At 53.7% G+C, this 15,651-nt stretch overlaps 13 protein-coding genes across 20 annotated transcripts; 7 read left to right on the plus strand and 6 right to left on the minus strand.

Moving 5' to 3' along the window:
- On the minus strand, positions 1 to 369 carry KVP17_001921 (uncharacterized protein; the record flags this gene model as incomplete). Of its 2 annotated transcripts, none has more annotated exons than XM_068517761.1 (1): positions 1 to 369. In XM_068517761.1, a coding segment is annotated over one exon (369 nt), but the record flags the coding sequence as incomplete, so codon positions are not given. The 2 variants fall into 2 exon arrangements, with proteins under 2 accessions (XP_068373387.1, XP_068373386.1); XM_068517760.1 differs by having other exon boundaries at positions 16 to 369.
- Positions 370 to 489: 120 nt separating this feature from the next.
- Positions 490 to 1,992, minus strand: KVP17_001922 (uncharacterized protein; the record flags this gene model as incomplete). The annotated part of the gene is made up of 1 exon (XM_068517762.1): positions 490 to 1,992. One exon carries the CDS (start codon positions 1,990 to 1,992, stop codon positions 490 to 492), a length of 1,503 nt encoding a protein of 500 aa, XP_068373388.1.
- Positions 1,993 to 2,177: 185 nt separating this feature from the next.
- On the minus strand, positions 2,178 to 2,891 carry KVP17_001926 (uncharacterized protein; the record flags this gene model as incomplete). Its single annotated transcript, XM_068517770.1, has 1 exon — positions 2,178 to 2,891. The coding sequence occupies one exon, from the start codon at positions 2,889 to 2,891 to the stop codon at positions 2,178 to 2,180; it is 714 nt and encodes a 237-aa protein (XP_068373396.1).
- Positions 2,892 to 3,030: 139 nt separating this feature from the next.
- On the plus strand, positions 3,031 to 3,696 carry KVP17_001931 (uncharacterized protein; the record flags this gene model as incomplete). The annotated part of the gene is made up of 1 exon (XM_068517777.1): positions 3,031 to 3,696. The coding sequence occupies one exon, from the start codon at positions 3,031 to 3,033 to the stop codon at positions 3,694 to 3,696; it is 666 nt and encodes a 221-aa protein (XP_068373402.1).
- Positions 3,697 to 4,003: 307 nt separating this feature from the next.
- Positions 4,004 to 4,576, minus strand: KVP17_001929 (uncharacterized protein; the record flags this gene model as incomplete). Its single annotated transcript, XM_068517774.1, has 1 exon — positions 4,004 to 4,576. The coding sequence occupies one exon, from the start codon at positions 4,574 to 4,576 to the stop codon at positions 4,004 to 4,006; it is 573 nt and encodes a 190-aa protein (XP_068373400.1).
- Positions 4,577 to 4,705: 129 nt separating this feature from the next.
- On the plus strand, positions 4,706 to 5,281 carry KVP17_001930 (uncharacterized protein; the record flags this gene model as incomplete). Its single annotated transcript, XM_068517776.1, has 1 exon — positions 4,706 to 5,281. The coding sequence occupies one exon, from the start codon at positions 4,706 to 4,708 to the stop codon at positions 5,279 to 5,281; it is 576 nt and encodes a 191-aa protein (XP_068373401.1).
- Positions 5,282 to 5,337: 56 nt separating this feature from the next.
- Positions 5,338 to 6,690, plus strand: KVP17_001932 (uncharacterized protein; the record flags this gene model as incomplete). Of its 2 annotated transcripts, XM_068517778.1 has the most annotated exons (2): positions 5,338 to 6,421; positions 6,449 to 6,690. In XM_068517778.1, 2 exons carry the CDS (start codon positions 5,338 to 5,340, stop codon positions 6,688 to 6,690), a joined length of 1,326 nt encoding a protein of 441 aa, XP_068373403.1. The 2 variants fall into 2 exon arrangements, with proteins under 2 accessions (XP_068373403.1, XP_068373404.1); XM_068517779.1 differs by lacking the exon at positions 6,449 to 6,690 and having other exon boundaries at positions 5,350 to 6,432.
- Positions 6,691 to 6,776: 86 nt separating this feature from the next.
- KVP17_001927 (uncharacterized protein) lies at positions 6,777 to 7,736 on the plus strand (the record flags this gene model as incomplete). The annotated part of the gene is made up of 1 exon (XM_068517771.1): positions 6,777 to 7,736. The coding sequence occupies one exon, from the start codon at positions 6,777 to 6,779 to the stop codon at positions 7,734 to 7,736; it is 960 nt and encodes a 319-aa protein (XP_068373397.1).
- A 32-nt stretch (positions 7,737 to 7,768) lies between these two features.
- KVP17_001928 (uncharacterized protein) lies at positions 7,769 to 9,864 on the minus strand (the record flags this gene model as incomplete). Of its 2 annotated transcripts, XM_068517772.1 has the most annotated exons (2): positions 7,769 to 9,711; positions 9,741 to 9,864. In XM_068517772.1, the coding sequence occupies 2 exons, from the start codon at positions 9,862 to 9,864 to the stop codon at positions 7,769 to 7,771; spliced, it is 2,067 nt and encodes a 688-aa protein (XP_068373398.1). The 2 variants fall into 2 exon arrangements, with proteins under 2 accessions (XP_068373398.1, XP_068373399.1); XM_068517773.1 differs by lacking the exon at positions 9,741 to 9,864 and having other exon boundaries at positions 7,769 to 9,679.
- A 22-nt stretch (positions 9,865 to 9,886) lies between these two features.
- KVP17_001933 (uncharacterized protein) lies at positions 9,887 to 10,318 on the plus strand (the record flags this gene model as incomplete). The annotated part of the gene is made up of 1 exon (XM_068517780.1): positions 9,887 to 10,318. One exon carries the CDS (start codon positions 9,887 to 9,889, stop codon positions 10,316 to 10,318), a length of 432 nt encoding a protein of 143 aa, XP_068373405.1.
- A 689-nt stretch (positions 10,319 to 11,007) lies between these two features.
- On the plus strand, positions 11,008 to 13,652 carry KVP17_001925 (uncharacterized protein; the record flags this gene model as incomplete). 3 transcript variants are annotated; one of them, XM_068517768.1, is made up of 2 exons in its annotated part: positions 11,008 to 11,897; positions 11,924 to 13,652. In XM_068517768.1, 2 exons carry the CDS (start codon positions 11,008 to 11,010, stop codon positions 13,650 to 13,652), a joined length of 2,619 nt encoding a protein of 872 aa, XP_068373394.1. The 3 variants fall into 3 exon arrangements, with proteins under 3 accessions (XP_068373394.1, XP_068373393.1, XP_068373395.1); XM_068517767.1 differs by lacking the exon at positions 11,924 to 13,652 and having other exon boundaries at positions 11,008 to 11,901; XM_068517769.1 differs by lacking the exon at positions 11,008 to 11,897 and having other exon boundaries at positions 12,045 to 13,652.
- A 23-nt stretch (positions 13,653 to 13,675) lies between these two features.
- On the plus strand, positions 13,676 to 14,740 carry KVP17_001923 (uncharacterized protein; the record flags this gene model as incomplete). 3 transcript variants are annotated; one of them, XM_068517763.1, is made up of 4 exons in its annotated part: positions 13,676 to 13,833; positions 13,861 to 13,952; positions 13,979 to 14,191; positions 14,220 to 14,740. In XM_068517763.1, the coding sequence occupies 4 exons, from the start codon at positions 13,676 to 13,678 to the stop codon at positions 14,738 to 14,740; spliced, it is 984 nt and encodes a 327-aa protein (XP_068373389.1). The 3 variants fall into 3 exon arrangements, with proteins under 3 accessions (XP_068373389.1, XP_068373391.1, XP_068373390.1); XM_068517765.1 differs by lacking the exons at positions 13,676 to 13,833; positions 13,861 to 13,952; positions 14,220 to 14,740 and having other exon boundaries at positions 14,035 to 14,214; XM_068517764.1 differs by lacking the exons at positions 13,676 to 13,833; positions 13,861 to 13,952; positions 13,979 to 14,191 and having other exon boundaries at positions 14,228 to 14,740.
- A 411-nt stretch (positions 14,741 to 15,151) lies between these two features.
- KVP17_001924 (uncharacterized protein) lies at positions 15,152 to 15,617 on the minus strand (the record flags this gene model as incomplete). Its single annotated transcript, XM_068517766.1, has 1 exon — positions 15,152 to 15,617. A coding segment is annotated over one exon (466 nt), but the record flags the coding sequence as incomplete, so codon positions are not given.
- Positions 15,618 to 15,651: the final 34 nt, after the last annotated feature.

The following is a 15,651-nucleotide window of genomic DNA, read 5'->3' on the forward strand; positions in this document are numbered from 1 at the left end:
GCAGCAGTCTTCTACGCGCCTGCTCTTGGCTTCGACCGACTCAGCTGCTTTCTGGGCGTATATCTTCATGTGTTGGTGGTCGTTCTCGAGCAGTTTCAGGCTGTTGTCGATGGAGGTGTCTTCCCGCAGCAGCTGATCCGCACGATCGCCCACTGCGTCGCGTTCCCTCTCATGATTGGGCGTGAGGTAGGTCAAGGCAGGTTCCACCTCCTGGAAGAGGTTATTCAAAATGGCCACTGCGTCGTCAGGATTGACTGACTTATTCACGGTAGTATCTGTAGGAGGGCACTCGGCGAACCACTGGATCGTAGCGAGCGCTAGGGAACTGCTGGGGTCCCAGGCAGCTCTGCTCTGCTCTACGATTCTCATAATATATTTGATTCGTATTTATGAGACGAAAAAAAGTCTGACAACAACATGTAACATAGACAACGAAGTAAAGTTCTACACAAAGAGTTTCAATGTCCAATCAACAGACAACGTTTTAAGTCAAGCGGGACATACAGGAGCGGCTGCCTCCATCATGAGCGTGCAAGCCCACGCCCCCCAGGTGCCCAATATGTATCCGAAGATTGCAAACAGAGCACCAACCGGGGCCAGGCTCGGATGAAAGGAACCTGCTACGATTGGAGCAGAGGCTGCTCCTCCGATGTTTGCCTGGGAGCCCACAGCCAAGAAGAAGAGCGGCGCTTTGATGAGGTAACCCACGGCCACTAGGCACAGGGCGTGGGTGAGGATCCAGAGGAACCCTACGAGGAATATGGGCGGGTTGTCCACAATTTTTGTGATGTCCATCTTCATACCGATGGTCAAGATGAGGAAGTAGAGCAGGATGTTGGCCACCTTGGACGCACCTACGCCTTCGTACTTCTTGAGAGGCGTGAAGGAGAAGGTCAACCCAATCATGGTAGCCAGCATCACACGCCAGAAAGTCATATTGTTAAAGGCGATGCGAGCGAAAAAGTCACCCGCTGAACCGTGCATACCATCAAAAGCGTCAGCGATAACCTTGCCTAAAAAGTTGCTGACCCCTGTGGTGCACAGTCCGATTGCGGTGATGAACAGCAGATCCATGCTCATTGGAATCTTTGATGTCGCTTCTTCATACGCGATCATCTTTGCGCGAAGAGCTTCGACAGGTCCATTGTCAGCTCTCAAAATCCGGTTAATCTTCTCTTCATACCCGATGCTAACGAATAGCACGGCCACCCACAAGTTGGCCCATATAATATCCACAGCGATACCCTGAGCCAGGGCATCGGGGGACGGTTGGAAGATGTCGACCATTGCAGTGGCGTTGGCTCCCCCACCAATCCAAGATCCTGCCGTGTAGGCCAGCCCTCGCCACACCTTATCGCCACAAACGTACTGCGGCAGCGTGAGGCCTACCAGAGCGATTGCGAGAGGCCCGCCGAAGACCACTCCCAGCGTTGCCGTAAAGAACATCAGGATGGACCTCCACCCTAGGCGTGACATCTCTTTAACGTCGCAGTTCAGGCAGAGCAGCGCGAGGCATGCGGGCAGACCGTAGTGCGAAGCTACGGTATACAGACTTGTTTCATTGGGGTTAAAAACGTTACATGAGCCAGCGATTCCGTTCAGAAGATACAAGAGGAATAGGGTTGGTACCACCTTGAAGAAGGTGTTAAGGTACTTCGATCCACTTGTAGAATAGCCGAAAACGATGACGAGCACCATCCAGATGATTCCGATGATCATTCTGTCATCGGCAAACATAGGGGTGTCAGGCGAGAACTTAGGATCCACGCCTGCCCAAATGACCATGATAAGGTATAAGACTAAGAAAGAGGAGGCTACGCCGAGTTTCCATGGGCTGACCCGGGGTGAGTGCTTCACGGACTCCACAAAAGACCCAAACTTCATCGACCCCGGCTCCGAGTCGAATTCTGAGTAATCGTCCACGCCCAACTGGTCCTCAACATCTTTAACGGAGGATGATGAGGATAGACTAGGTTCAGCTGATGATGACATTTTTTATGGTGATTTTGAATTGGCCTATGGTACCCCACGAACAGTGAATTGTCACAGCGAATGCCCTGCGAACAATAACCCTAAGAATATGTCTGCCGTGTGATTTGAGTCGTGTAAGCGATTTTAGATCCCACTGTCTACTGGTAGCAGTGGTCACGGTAGGTCAGAAGTCTAGTCGTGAATGATTACTCAAGCTCGGCCGTGTAATCGACAAGCTCACTCGGAGTCAACTCGGTCCAGGTGCCATCTGGTCGTACCACGCCGATCTCGAAGGCATGTTCGTCAAACGATCCTTCGAATCCCTCACGCAGCGTGAGAATAGCCGTGTGGGTTGCGTCTTCGACTTCCATAGTCTGCGAGAACCTCTTTTCGAGGAAGCTCTTCGCGTTCTCGGCCTCACGGCCGATGGCGGTGCCCTTCCAGCAGAAGTAGGCTCCAGAGGGGTCCACCTGGTAAAGCCCGAAACCGTGCTGAGCGTCGTGGCCAGCAATAAGCAGGGACACGCCCAAGGGGCGTACTCCCCCAGTCTGAGTGAACTCCTGCATTACCGCGGCTACACGTTTGACGAGCTCCAGTACAGCGATGTCCTCCTTGTACGTGAGCCAGTAGCTTTGCGCGTCTTTGCGGGCGCGCGAAAGAATCACTCTGAAATCTGCCGGCATACCCGAATAAGTGCACCCAATCGTTCGAGAGATCTGGGCCACCTTCGTCACCGTGGCGGGATCCACTAACGTGGAACTCAGCTTCTTCTCGGACGCGAGGACGACGCCGTTGGCTGCCTGGATCCCGAGTGCGGGCAACCCTTGATTCGTCACGGCTGCGAGAGCGTGTTCGATCTGGACTAGTTTTCCGCTCGGGCTGAAGGTTGTAAGGCTAAAAGAAGACTCGCTGTCTGCCATCTGAAAATGCGATTTAAGTGTTGATATGATACTGCGGAGACTGGTCCAACAACAAGTGGGTCATACGCAACTATGTGCTATCAACAATACTCAACCATAGAGATTAATGACCAGTGAATAAATACCTAATTCCGACGTGATGGTAAAGTCTAAGAGGGCACGGCCGGTCAGCCTCACTGTGGTTCGAAAGAAGAATGCTAAGCAGATGCGGGAGAACCAGATGGAGCGCGTCACCGGAGCAGTCGAGGGGTTCAGGTACATTTGGCTGTTCAGGGTCGAGAATCCGAGGAACATTCACCTGAAGGTCATACGGGAGCACCTGGCCGACGGTGGCCGGATTCTGATGGGACGAAACAGAGTGATGCAAAGGGCACTGACCGAGCTGTCTTCAGACTTGGCTCAAGACCTGGAGAAGATCACTGAGAACCTTAAGGAGAATAGGGCGCTGCTGTTTACGGACAAGGAGCCGGCGGAACTAGTGGGGTTCATTGAGTCCTTGGACGTCGAAGAGTATGCCAAAGGAGGCTTCGTTGTGTCAGACACCGTGGTCCTTCATGAGGGACACGACTCCTTGAAGCAGTTCCCCCACAACATGGAGCCTCTTCTGAGGAAGCTGGGGCTCAAGACACTTCTGAAAGATGGCAAGATTCTGCTACTGGAAGACTTTGTAGTGTGTTCAGCAGGAAAGCCCTTGTCGCACGAGCAAGCCCTCATTCTTAAGCACCTTAAGTTGAAGAGCGCCCATTTCCAGTTCGTGCCTGAAGTTTGCTTTGACAAGCACACACGTAAGTACCTACGCGTGTGATTTTTTTGCGTGACGCCTCCGGTGAAAAAAATAACAAACTCGGCATGCGGCAGCCAGACTCAACAGACCTTCTCGCTGAGTGCGACAGACTTGTGCAGGCAGAACGGCACAAGAAGCGGGACGCGGCAAAGTGCCTATGCGGAACGGAGATTCGCTACCACTCCCCGCCTACCAAGCCAGTCAAGCACCAATCTGTAGACATGGACGTCACCCAACCACTGCTGTCGGAACTATCACGAGTTAGAGTGGTTGTTAATCATGTAAAAGAAGACGGGAAAGTCATGTCACCCCCAAGATCGCACGTGTCTTAAAGCTTATCGACAGCCTTTTGAATAAACTCCAACGCTTTTCCATGCTCAGCTTTGGGTGAGGCCATGCCGCTCTGAGCCTGCTGATTCCAGAAGAGCGCTAGTGCGAGTGCGTCCTGTGCCGTCGCATCTTGCTCCTTGACGTCGGCGCCGTTGTCGAGTAGCACCTTGACAATGTCCGCGGAGCCGTTTCGAATAGCAACGTGTAATGGCGTCATCTGCAACTTGTCATCCTTGAAGTTAATGATCTTCGAGACGCCCTTGCTTTTCAATAGCGCCTGTACGGCCGTCAGGTTGCGGTGGAAGACTGCTACCTGCAAAGCAGTTTCTCCAGCCTTCGTCTTCTTGGAAGGATCTGCGCCGTTCTCCAGGAGGAACGTGATGACCTCGGCGCTGCCGGACTGCGCAGCCCTATGCAGACAGGTGTTGCCGTCGTGGTCGCACTTCGTCAAATCTGCGTCCTTGTCCTTCTTCATGATCTCTTTGATTTTGTCTAGATTGCCGTGGTAACAGGCATCAGGCAGCGTGGAGAACTTGTCGTTCGGAACTCCGGATCCAGCACAGCAAGGCATAATACAAGGAATTTTAGTAATTCTATACTGCCCTGTGGGTCGCCAATCAATAACTGCCCCTGATCATCTGTGATTATCTGAGAATGGAAGCATTCCAATGTGTAGGAAAAATTCCCATAAACGTGACTGATGCACTCTCGTGAAGATAAACGGCTTCTGAAGGAGTTGAGAGACATCACGGAGGCAGAGGATGATATGATATTCGCTGAGACCGTTGGTGGCGATCTTTACCATTGGAGGGCTCAGATTCAGGGGCCCTACGGGACAGTATACGAAGGTGGTATTTTTGACCTCGACATTCTGGTACCTGAGGACTACCCGTACCAGCCTCCCCGAATGCAATTTGATACCAAGGTCTGGCATCCCAACATATCAAGTCAAACAGGCATGATCTGTCTGGACATTCTTAAAGCTGAGTGGTCGCCAGCGCTGACGATCAGGACCACGCTTCTCTCGATCCAAGCGCTACTATCCTGCCCGGAACCAGACGACCCTCAAGATGCTGAGGTGGCAGCAATGTACCGCAACCACAAGAGCCTTTTCGACAGCACTGCCCGAAACTGGACGGCCAGCTTTGCGCAACCGTTGACACAGAAAGTGCAGCTATTGCTGGACATGGGTTTCGACGAGGCCGCGGCGGTGGAGGCGCTCAAACGGAGTCACGGGGATCATGAAACCGCAATAAATTCTCTGTTGGCTGGTTGAAACTCTGTGCATGTGTGCTTTTAGTAGGCGTCGCGCGATATTTGCAACGAAAAAGAATGATTTCTCGGATGCGGATACAGGCCATTGGTTTGTGCCTTCTGGGCGTCTCACTACTCGTTCTTCTAAGGTCTCTGATAAGATCTTCCTCGGTGTCTCAAATTAATGATGTTGGAAGTTTATGCGACACAGACAAGTGTCTTCGATCAGCATTAGCTGATGGGCGATTAAATGATATTCCCTATCTACCTCGATACTCTCCCGTCTCTCTGCGGCCTGAAGACCTTGACGCCTTTGATCTGTTCCAGGCACCCATCGACACTGTATGGCCCGACAACGACGTAGCGGTGCAGCCCAAGCCGCTCTATCCGCGATTCGTCGTAGCGCGCCTGATTGGAAACTCTCTTCCTCCGTGGACAGCTCCTTGTTCAGTGCGACAGAATCTAGAACGGATTTTGGAATTGGAGCCGACTCCAAAGCACATGGACATCACATCAAAGAAGTTGGTTGTCGAGCGTCTCTTCTTCGTTGACCGCATCGTTAACACCACTGAAGCGAACGCTATCGAAGCAATATTGCGGCTCAACCCTGACGTCTACCGAATCCATCACCCCGTAAATTACAACTTCCTCTCATGGGTTCCCAACAGGGCGTCATACCTTATCAACAACAACCATGGTTTGAAGTGGTTGGCGGAAGAGGCAGCTGCAATGGGTGGGCTTTACACAATGCTGCTAGACGATCAGATGATACTGCACGAAACTACTCTCAAGTCATTAGCCCGCCTCATAGGCGAGCAGAAAAGTACCATAGAGTTCATGTTGGTCCCCGTTCTCCGCATGACTTCTGGCAGTCCGAGCTCTGCGTTGACGGCCAGCGCTTCCTCGCTGCTCAAGCGCGCAGTGGTAGACATGCCTGCGTTGATGCTGCGGCACACAGCAAGTCATGCAGTTTTCGACGAGGCGGGACCCTCTGGAGGCAGCAACTCGTTTTTCTACACCACTAACGCAGACCGCGTTGCTTGGATTCTTCGTCACAAGAAAAAGAAAACCCTTTGTACGGAAATCGTCAGCCACCTAGCCCCTCGTCCGCTTTCAGAGCTCACCGACAGAGGGGTGAACGTTACCAAGGCGCAGCGCTCTCGTGAGTTTTAGGGGGCACCTTAATCAGTCGCGGATACGCTCGAACGGTGCGGATTCGTCATCCGGGTTCACAATGGCGTGGAAGCCCTCCACGGTCTGAACGTTGATGGGCATCCGGTGACACAGGCCGCTCTGGTGCGCAACCGAAACATTGAACTATCGCTCATGAACGCTGCTGTGGAGCACTTCGACTTAACCGTGAACTCCTATCTGGAGGCATACGAGCAAGGAATGCATTTGACAGCGGACGCCACCCAGGGGCGTGGCTAAGCTGTGTCTCTTGATGTGCGATCATTAAAGTTGCAGAATTTGGCAGCGTTCAAACCAGCAGAATTTGGTTTGCAAATTGAAGGATTATGCCTGTGCTGGTCTGTGGTACCTATGACGGAGGCATCGTTGGCTTCAACATTGACCTTCGCCTTGAGTCGCAGGCCCCTCCTGCAAAGAAGGCTAAAACCGACACAGAAGACCACGATGAAACTGTCGACATCTCGGTGAGCCAGGTGTTCTCGTACAGTCCGCATATGTCGTGCGTAAAATCATTGAGGGCCGCTGGATCATTCCTGCTTTCTACTTCATCTGATCAAACTGTCAGAGTGTACGACATCGACAGCTGCAAGGAAAAGATGGTGTTGACTGATCACGCGTCAACAGTCACCTGCTCGGACGTTGTGTTTGGATCCAACGGCAAACCCTCGCATATCCTGACGGGCGACGAGGAAGGCGACCTCATACTGTGGCAGTGGAAGAACTTCCAGGTCCTACATAAGCTGCGAGGCATCGGACGAGGTATCGAGGGATGTGCCATTCATCCTTCCGGCGGCATTTGTGTGGCGGTGGGACGGGAGCAGAAGGTGGTTGCGGTGTTCGACCTCAGAAAAGGTTCCTTGGCCAGCAAGAAGAAATTCAAAACCGCGCCTTTTGCCTGTGGGTGGTCGCCTGACGGGCGAACCTACGGGATTCTCTTCCACGATCAGTGCCTCCTCTCGGTGGACGGGCAAGAGCACTGCGTGTTGGTGAAGCGAGTCACCTCCATGTTACTGCTGGACGAGACAGCAATGTTTGGAACGCAGGATGGCGTGATGTTCGTGTACCGGTTCAGTACAGAGTCAGTACAGCTGGTATCAACAGTCAAGGCGGCCAGTGGTAGTCGTATCAAGGGTATCGCGCTGCTCGACGCAACCGAGTTGGTTATCGGAGCTTCTACCAGCAAGGGAGAATTGCTTTTGTGGGTGGCGGAGGACACTGCCGAGGACACGTTCGATGTCCTTACCCAAAAGGATATGCGAGTTACATGTTTCGCTTGTACTGCGTGAATTTTTAGAGTCGTGTGTTGGCGTTTGACACATCACGGATCAAAGTGCTGTCGCTCGAGTTCTTCCGTTGTCTGAAAGACGGGCCTAAAGCGGAACCCGCTTTGCAGCACAACGGCAGGGGCAACTGGAGCTCTACTGACGGCCTCAGAGGGAGGGGGAATAACTGCCTTAGGAGCCGTAGAAGCGCGAATGGACGCAACTGGAGGATTCCCTGCTGGAATTGTCAAAGGGGGTGCAGGTACAGGAATGTCTGATTGAGTCTTGGTTGCTGGAATTGTCGAAAGGAGTGCATCAGTAAGTTCTGGGAGATCAGGTGGCTCGACAGGGGCGTCTGTTTGAGTCTGGCGTCCCGTCGTAGTTGGGTGCTGACTGGCGCTCTCCGACTCTGATGCACCACCTGTATGCTCTTCTATCGATTTGACAGACTCCTTGTTTGCTGGATCGTCATCGAGCAATATGCTGAACTCGGGAACCGGTCTGGTCTCTTTTTGGTCTTCCACCGGCTTTGGATAGTCGGGTAACTGTTTGATCCTCTTCTCCAGAGAGACCAGAGTGTCCTCTGGCAACAAGGCCACCACAGGTCTCGCTGCGTCTTCCATCCTTACGAGCAAGGCGCGCAACCGCTCGGCCTTCGACGGGTCAGTTTCCTCCGCTATCTCCCGTTTGATTTTCCGAACCATCGGGTTCGTTCTCAGCACCGGTCGCGATCCCGCCAGCACTCGCACACAAGGTGCCGGGTCGAAGGCACAGTGGTCCACGGCGTGGCGGTGAGCCACTGGGTCCTCTGGGCCCATTGTCATGTACACGCCGCTCTCCGTTGCATCCCCACGAAGACTCCGTTGCCAGAGAACCCTCGGGTCTTTTGACTTCTCAGCCGGCTTCTTGCCTGGAGCGCAGTGACGTTTTCGACGGTACTTAGGCTCACGATTTTCGCGTTGCCACGAGTATAGAGGTTTCCTTGCGGAAGGAGCAGGTGGTGAAGGCGCCTCCAAGTCCGCCGGCGCCGTTGAGCTCAACAGTATATCTATCAGTCGCAGACTCCGTTCCAGCGCCGTTGGAAGCTTCTTCGCCTCAGCGAGAGCCGCCTGAATGTCAGGTGACCGCTGCTTGTAACACAAGCCTTCGTAGCGTGAGGCGTTTGGCATGAAGCTGCACTCCTGAAGATCGTTCTCGTTCAGGCCCATCTCAGTGATAAGGCCCCGCAGGTCCTCCGGCCCCGGCCGCCCCATGAGATCTACCATCTTCCCCAGCAGGCGCAGCGGATCACAGGGACCCCGGCCTTTACCCTGCAGTGCACTGGGCAGCCCACGATTCAGTAAGGGCTTGAATCGGCAGTTTGGATCAAGTTGAGGGCCTATTTCCTCTTTTACCCTCCGAAGGCGCTCTCTGTCCTCCCGTTTCGACATCCACCTCTCGATGTACCGATCAAATCGGAGAGGGTCCCCAGTAACCCCGTTCTTGCACACAGGAGGGAACTCCAGCAACTTCTGTGCGCTGACAGCATCTTTGTAATTCCTAACAGCAGCGTTGCTGCTAGTGAGAAGCAGCTTCGTCGCGCATGCCACAAAGGGTTCACGTGACGTGATGAGCGTGGTGGGTAGGTCCAAGACAGGTAGCGATGCAACTTGGGTGACCTCAGTCCCAAAGGGCGACAGTGTTTGGGCCATTGGCTGCAATAGTACGGCCTCCGCGTTACTCGCGGCTGCTTGTATGTGGCATTTGAGTACGTCATCTGCAGGCGTCTCCAAGCGTTCACCCAATTCTAACGACTCAAATAGTGTGCGGGGTTTCCTCCCCCATGACTCATCCCAGTCCGCCGGCTCCACGCATCCCCAGGAGCGTTTCGTCGCCTTTCCGAGCAGCCCACAGTACACTTCCCTCAGGAAGACCTTCCTGTCGCCGGTTGTCTCTAGGATCGCTTGCGACAGGTTGATGGCGCCCATTTCCTCGGGATCCAGTGTGGTGAACAGTGCGTCTGTCTGATGTGTTTGGTCAATACCTCACCTGCCACCGTTTTGTATTTCTTCCCAACAATCTCAAGTGAGCGTCTGTTCACGAAAAGCGCGGGGCGTAAAACGTCCGCACACTCGTCATGTCGGTTACCTGGCTGGAGATCGGATGTGCGCATTGCACACGATTATTCGAAAAAGATGGTGTTCTGCTGCGATTGTGATCCTGCCCCTGCAGAACGCTCGTCCCGGCCTCAATCCAACGGTTTCCGTTTCACTGAGGAAGAAGCGGACCTCTGGCTGAATGACGCGCGCAACGCAGGTAAGCGCTGCCAAGTCCTTCTGGAAAACGGAAGCGCCATCACCGTGTGCCTCCAATTCGACGACATGACTTCGTGCATGCGCTTGACTTACGACCAGCACTGCCGTGAAGTGCCTTATGAGCACATTAAGCGACTGCTCTCGACGGACAGAGACCTGAGACGAGTCGAGACCAAAGCAGACATCCAGAGCCCTGAGGTGGTGGCTGTGCAATTGCTCTCGTCCACGTGTATTCCCATGCGGTTCGACACCAAGACGGACAAAGAGATTTTTAAGGAATTGGTAAGAAAACGCCAGCCGTCACTTGATTGAGTGTTCTTAGACTAGTACCGACAAGAAACTAGAAACTACTCGTTGCGCTAGAATCAGTCGAAGTCGTTGCTCGCTTGCGTGGTCTCCGAGGCTGGCCTGCTTGATGGATACGCATGGGATAATTAGGCGCCTGGCGCAGCAGGGGTGAAAGCTGGATCACTGGTTGTGCCTTCACCTTCTGCTTCGCAGGAATTGCAGGATCGTTGTTCCGCCGTGGTCGCTCCTTCGCGACGGACGGCTTTTCTCTGGCAGGAATCGCATGATCGTTGTTCCGTCGTGGTCGCTCCTTCACGACGGACGGCTTTTCTCCAAGAATTGCGTGATCGTTGTTCCGTCGTGGTCGCTCCTTCACGACGGACGGCTTGTCTCCAAGAATTGCGTGATCGTTGTTCCGTCGTGGTCGCTCCTTCACGACGGACGGCTTGTCTCTATGTCGCCTCGGGGATGCTGTCAAAAGCCCCAGTACCCCTCACGCTTTGTTGGTGCTTCTTTGGGACCAGCAGCGAGAATATCGCCCCAAAGGCTTCTGCCCATGTCGAGTTCCTTCTGTTTCTCTCTTGCTTACTTTGACAAAGACTCACTTCGCTTATCCCGTCGGACCTTTTCGCGAAGAGCGATCATGTCTGGGGTGTCCGGCTGATTCACCATGTCTTGCCAAAGACTCATTGAATTCGATAATACTGACTGGAATGCGACAGCATCTCACCCAAGTGGCCGCCCGCGTATTCCGGCGCGTGTCTCAGATGGTTTTTAAATGGCCATGCTTCTTCCTGCTGGCCTCAGCGCTAGTTGGCATTGTGTTGTCCTTGGGAATGTTGACGGCGGTTATAGAGACTGACACTGAGGTCCTCTATGCTTTGAAACGCACGGAGGCCACAGACATTCGAAATCGAATGTTGAATCTGTTCCCCGACTTTCAGGGAGCTATGATCGTCTACCAACCGACTTCAGGTTATGTTACAGACACGGAGAATCTCGAAGAGATAGCTCGCATCGAAGACGACGTTAAGCAGTTGGTATTCCGCAGCAGACCAAAGATGTACCTAGTCGACTCCTCGCTGCTTCCCTGGTTTTTTGGCCGAGGTAAGCAGCCTCAGGACACCTACACGTGGGAGGAGGTGTGCAAGCGCCATCCTATCACTGGTGATTGCATGTATTCATCCGTTACCGACCTGTACTTCAGTCCGTCCCAGTACGGGCAACCTATCCAAACATTTGGTCGGTATCCTGAGTTGGTCAACCGCCGCTCGAGGAAGGTCACCTATGTCCCCAGCGTCCTGGCCGACTTCAAGGCCTTCCCAGAGGAGGCTCCCCGCGCTCTCACTGACGCGGTTCTAGGCGCCTCTATGTGGTTCACCACTGAGCGGATAGATGCTTTCGACAAGGCCCTTGGAGACATGCTGACGGCAAGGCAGTCGTCTGTCCTGTGCCATGTTTGGACTGACGGCGCCTTCACCGACGAGATGCTTGAGGACACCGTTTTTGACTTGGAGCTGCTGGGGCATTATGGCCTTTGCGTGGGCATCATCATCATCTACTCTCTTTTCTGGAATTCCTCCCGAGATATCTACCGAACAAAGTGAGGATCCTCGCTCAGTAACACAGAACTCTTTCTGGACTCGTTGCCGTGATCTCGGCTCTACTAGGGTACATGTCCGGTGCTGGTTTTTGCTACATCTTGGGCTTACGACATTGTTCCACAGCTAACGCCGTACCCTTTCTCATAATGGGGATCGGAATGGACGATACATTTGTCCTCATGAACGCCTACACACTGACCTATTTCGTCCCCGATTCGAAGGATCGCGCCTCTGTGCGATGCGAAACCGCGTTGGCAGAAGCCGGAATGGCCATCACGCTGTCCACAGCGACGAACCTCATCTCCTTTAGCGTCGGCGCAATGACTCCCTACGTAGCCATCCGGAACTTTTGCGTGCTGACCATCGCAAGTCTGATTGCTACATACATCTTCTGTTTCACATTCTTTTGGCCGGTCGTCTGCTTGGAAGCTGATCGGGAAAACAAGAAGACCATAATGGTCTGGCCATTCACGCTTTGTTGCAACCCACATCAGGGAGTGCGCTCCCTCCCTCGTGACGCTACGGATGTCACCTCTATCGTGGGTCTCGTACACGAAAAACACGCCTGCCTCACCCCTCAACATAAGAACGCACACACTGCCCCGTCAGGCACCGTAGGCGAGGCGGCACGGCGTCTAGCGCTTAGGTATCTTGCCCGTCCCCTGAGCTTGCCAGTTGTCAAAGCTGGTGTGGTCCTCGTCTTCCTTGGGCTTCTGTCCGCTTCCGTGGCAGGTTTGGTGCTCCGTTTTGACATCGGCCTGGACAAATTAGAGTTGGTCCGGGCTTCGTCGCCCTTACGGGAGACTCACTCACTCGTAGAGTCGTTCGGCGTCTCCAGCCAGACCGGATATCTCCTGCTCGAGCCGCGAAGCGAGGATACGTCCTGGTTCGACCCCACCAATCTCGAATTCCTCTCCCAACTCGATGAGCAGCTGAATGCTCTACCCAATGTCGTGCGTGTGGTAAACCCTCTAACTGTCTTCCAGTCAGGGTCACTTGAGTCCTTCTCCGAGTGGCACGAGACATCCACTGCAAGTGAGGCCCTCCGGGACCTCTACGTGATGAACGGCAACGAGCTGGTGGCAGTGCGCATAGCTCTTTCTCTGGACGCGGAACCAACAGACCACCTCTCCTTCATGAAAGGGATTCGATCGTTCGCGCACACAGCCGCCGGAGACTCGGACTTCACCGTGCATCCTTTCTTCGACGAGTTCGTGTTCACCGAGAGCGACCGAATCATCCTGCGTCAAACCCTCGTAGCGCTAGCCTCCGCGTTCGCCGGCATTGTGCTCATTTCGGCCGCGTTTCTCGAAGGGAGCGGGGTGGTGAGCCTGTCCCTCGTGGTGGCGTGCACAACGCTTATCGACGTTAACCTTCTCGGACTTATGAGTTGGTGGGATGTGAAGCTCAACATGATATCAATGGTCGTCATCGTCATGTCTGTTGGGTTCTCTGTGGACTACGCAGTCCACATGCTGAAGGCCTATTCTCAGGCGCTTGGTTGCGGTCCGAAGGAGAAGCTCAAAGAAACCATGTATCTGATGTTCCCGCCCCTACTGCACGGAGTGCTTTCTACAATTGGAGGACTCATGGTGTTGCTCTTGAGACAGGACGAGTTCATCTTCGTCGTGTTTTTCAAGACAACGCTTCTCACTCTGTTGTTGGGCTTTGGCCACGGCGCTCTGCTGCTGCCGTGTCTACTTTCGTCTTTTGATTTTCGTGGTCACTGCGCCTGCAGCCAACATACTGTGTAATCTTTGTGACAGATTTTAATTTGATGCTGTTTGCTTTGCTGCCACTGGCGTGGGCTCGACTTGGCTCCGAGATCAACGTCAGTCATGATCCAATTAGAGACGCATACGGAGCGGAAGAGGAGCTGCTAGCCCTACAGCGAGCTCAATCCAGAATTGTGGAAGAACTGAGGTCCACAGCACAGTAAGCGGCCTTGTCGTTCCGTAACAGACTGCAACAGTCATTCACCGACAAGAAAATCGGGTCGTGGATGGCTTCGGTGAATAAGAATCGTGCACTGAACATGCCTCCTCCCAAAATAGGTAGCTCGGTTATGAACGTAACACAGTGAAACTGAAACTGACCAAGTCCAAGTGCGACTACCTTAAAACAGGCCAACTCGCCATGATGAGCGAGAACGACAGCATCGTTCCAAAGGAAGCCGCGATGGCGGAGCTCCGTGCGGGGCAGCTGGTTCTGCGGTACAACCGCGTCATCGAACGAGTGTTGGACTTACACCATACCGATCTACCAGTCGCCAATGTTGGCACGTTCAAGCACTGTAAGAGGCGGACACCCATTTAACGCAGGCTTCACTATGCAGTATAAGAACAACGAGGTGTTGCTATGTGGTCCTAGTGAACAGATGGCTCACAGCTGGATCAACGCAATCACTGAAGCCTGGTTTTGCGAGTTTGAGGGCATCAGAGGGCTTTGCATGCCCACAGACATGGCTGCTCTTCAAGAGAAGCTAGACGCACTGGAGAAGAAGAAAGAAGAAGAGAAGAAGCGCAAGCGTGAAGAGGCGAGGCAGGCGCGAATCGAAGCACGAAAAGAGGGCAAGGACGCTCCTCCCGAGGAGGCCGCCGAGCAAGACGAGAAGAAGGAGGATGAGGAAGAGAAGGACGCGAAAGACAGCATCGTTGACGTTCAAGTCAAGGTGGATGAGTTGGGCGTTCCTCAAATCGAGGTGGAAGGCAAAGCTTTCACTGGTGGACAGAGGCCTGCAGCAGACCAAGGACAGGACGAAATCAAGCAGCAAACAGCTGAAATACCACAGGAAGAGTCTACTACGCCCGCCCCGCAGGGGAGCGAGCAGCTTGACTCATAAAATGCCCATCGCAGCCTGCAACTCGGCGACAGCAGTCAAGGTGCCCTTCAACGGAGCGCGCATTGAGCAGATGCGCTTCCGATGCGTCCGAAAGTCCTTAGGCTTGTCAGATGTTGAAGGGACGGAGGGGCTGGGAAGAGGAGTCTGTTTGAACACCTGGATCCACCCACTGAAGTAGTTGACAGATCAGGAGTCTGCAAAGATTTACAATCGTTCCCTGTTTCAACGCTTACCGTTGTTACCTGCGTACTTGACACCTCCTAGAGTCACCGTCGAGACAGCCACTGAATGGGAAATATCGAGGACACCTACCCTACCTGCTTCTGCTTCGGAAGTCGCAGTCCCGACTTAGGCGCCTCTGATGAAGATACGAGTTGCCGCGTCCCAGCTCCTTGGGTCTCCATCAGTCCTTCACTGTGCCAACTGCTGGACGACTGCGTGTCCAGCTTCGTTGCGGCTTACCCCGTGGCTGTTAACACTTGTGAACTGGGGTTTGCGTCGTTGCTGGTCATCTGTCTCAAGCGTTTGCTGAGCGAGCAACTTCTTCGCCAAACCTGGATGTCCGGTAGGAGCGCGTTTGTTGATGCGCTTTACGCGCTCCTCCTTGCGCTTGTCCCAGTCACTGTCGGAAGAATCGACGGCCTCCTTCACCTTGACAGCCTTCTTCGACTTGCTGCTTGATGCTTTTGATGCTCGCTGAGAAACGTCAGGTGAAGCCTCTTGGATTCTTGCAGCTTTAGTAGGAATGTTCACTGAGGAGTCCTCGCTTTCCTCAAGCGCTTGCTGGGCAAGCAGCTTCTTTGCCAAACCTGGATGTCCGGTGGGAGCGCGTTTGTTGATGCGCTTTACGCGCTCCTCCTTGCGCTTGTCCCAGTCACTGTCGGAAGAATCGACGGCCTCCTTCACCTTGA

Source organism: the organism of the source record quoted next (assembly GCF_019968985.1).
Source record: "MAG: Porospora cf. gigantea B chromosome Unknown PgB_NODE_531_length_15651_cov_123.916, whole genome shotgun sequence".
NCBI lineage: Eukaryota > Apicomplexa > Conoidasida > Eugregarinorida > Porosporidae > Porospora > Porospora cf. gigantea B.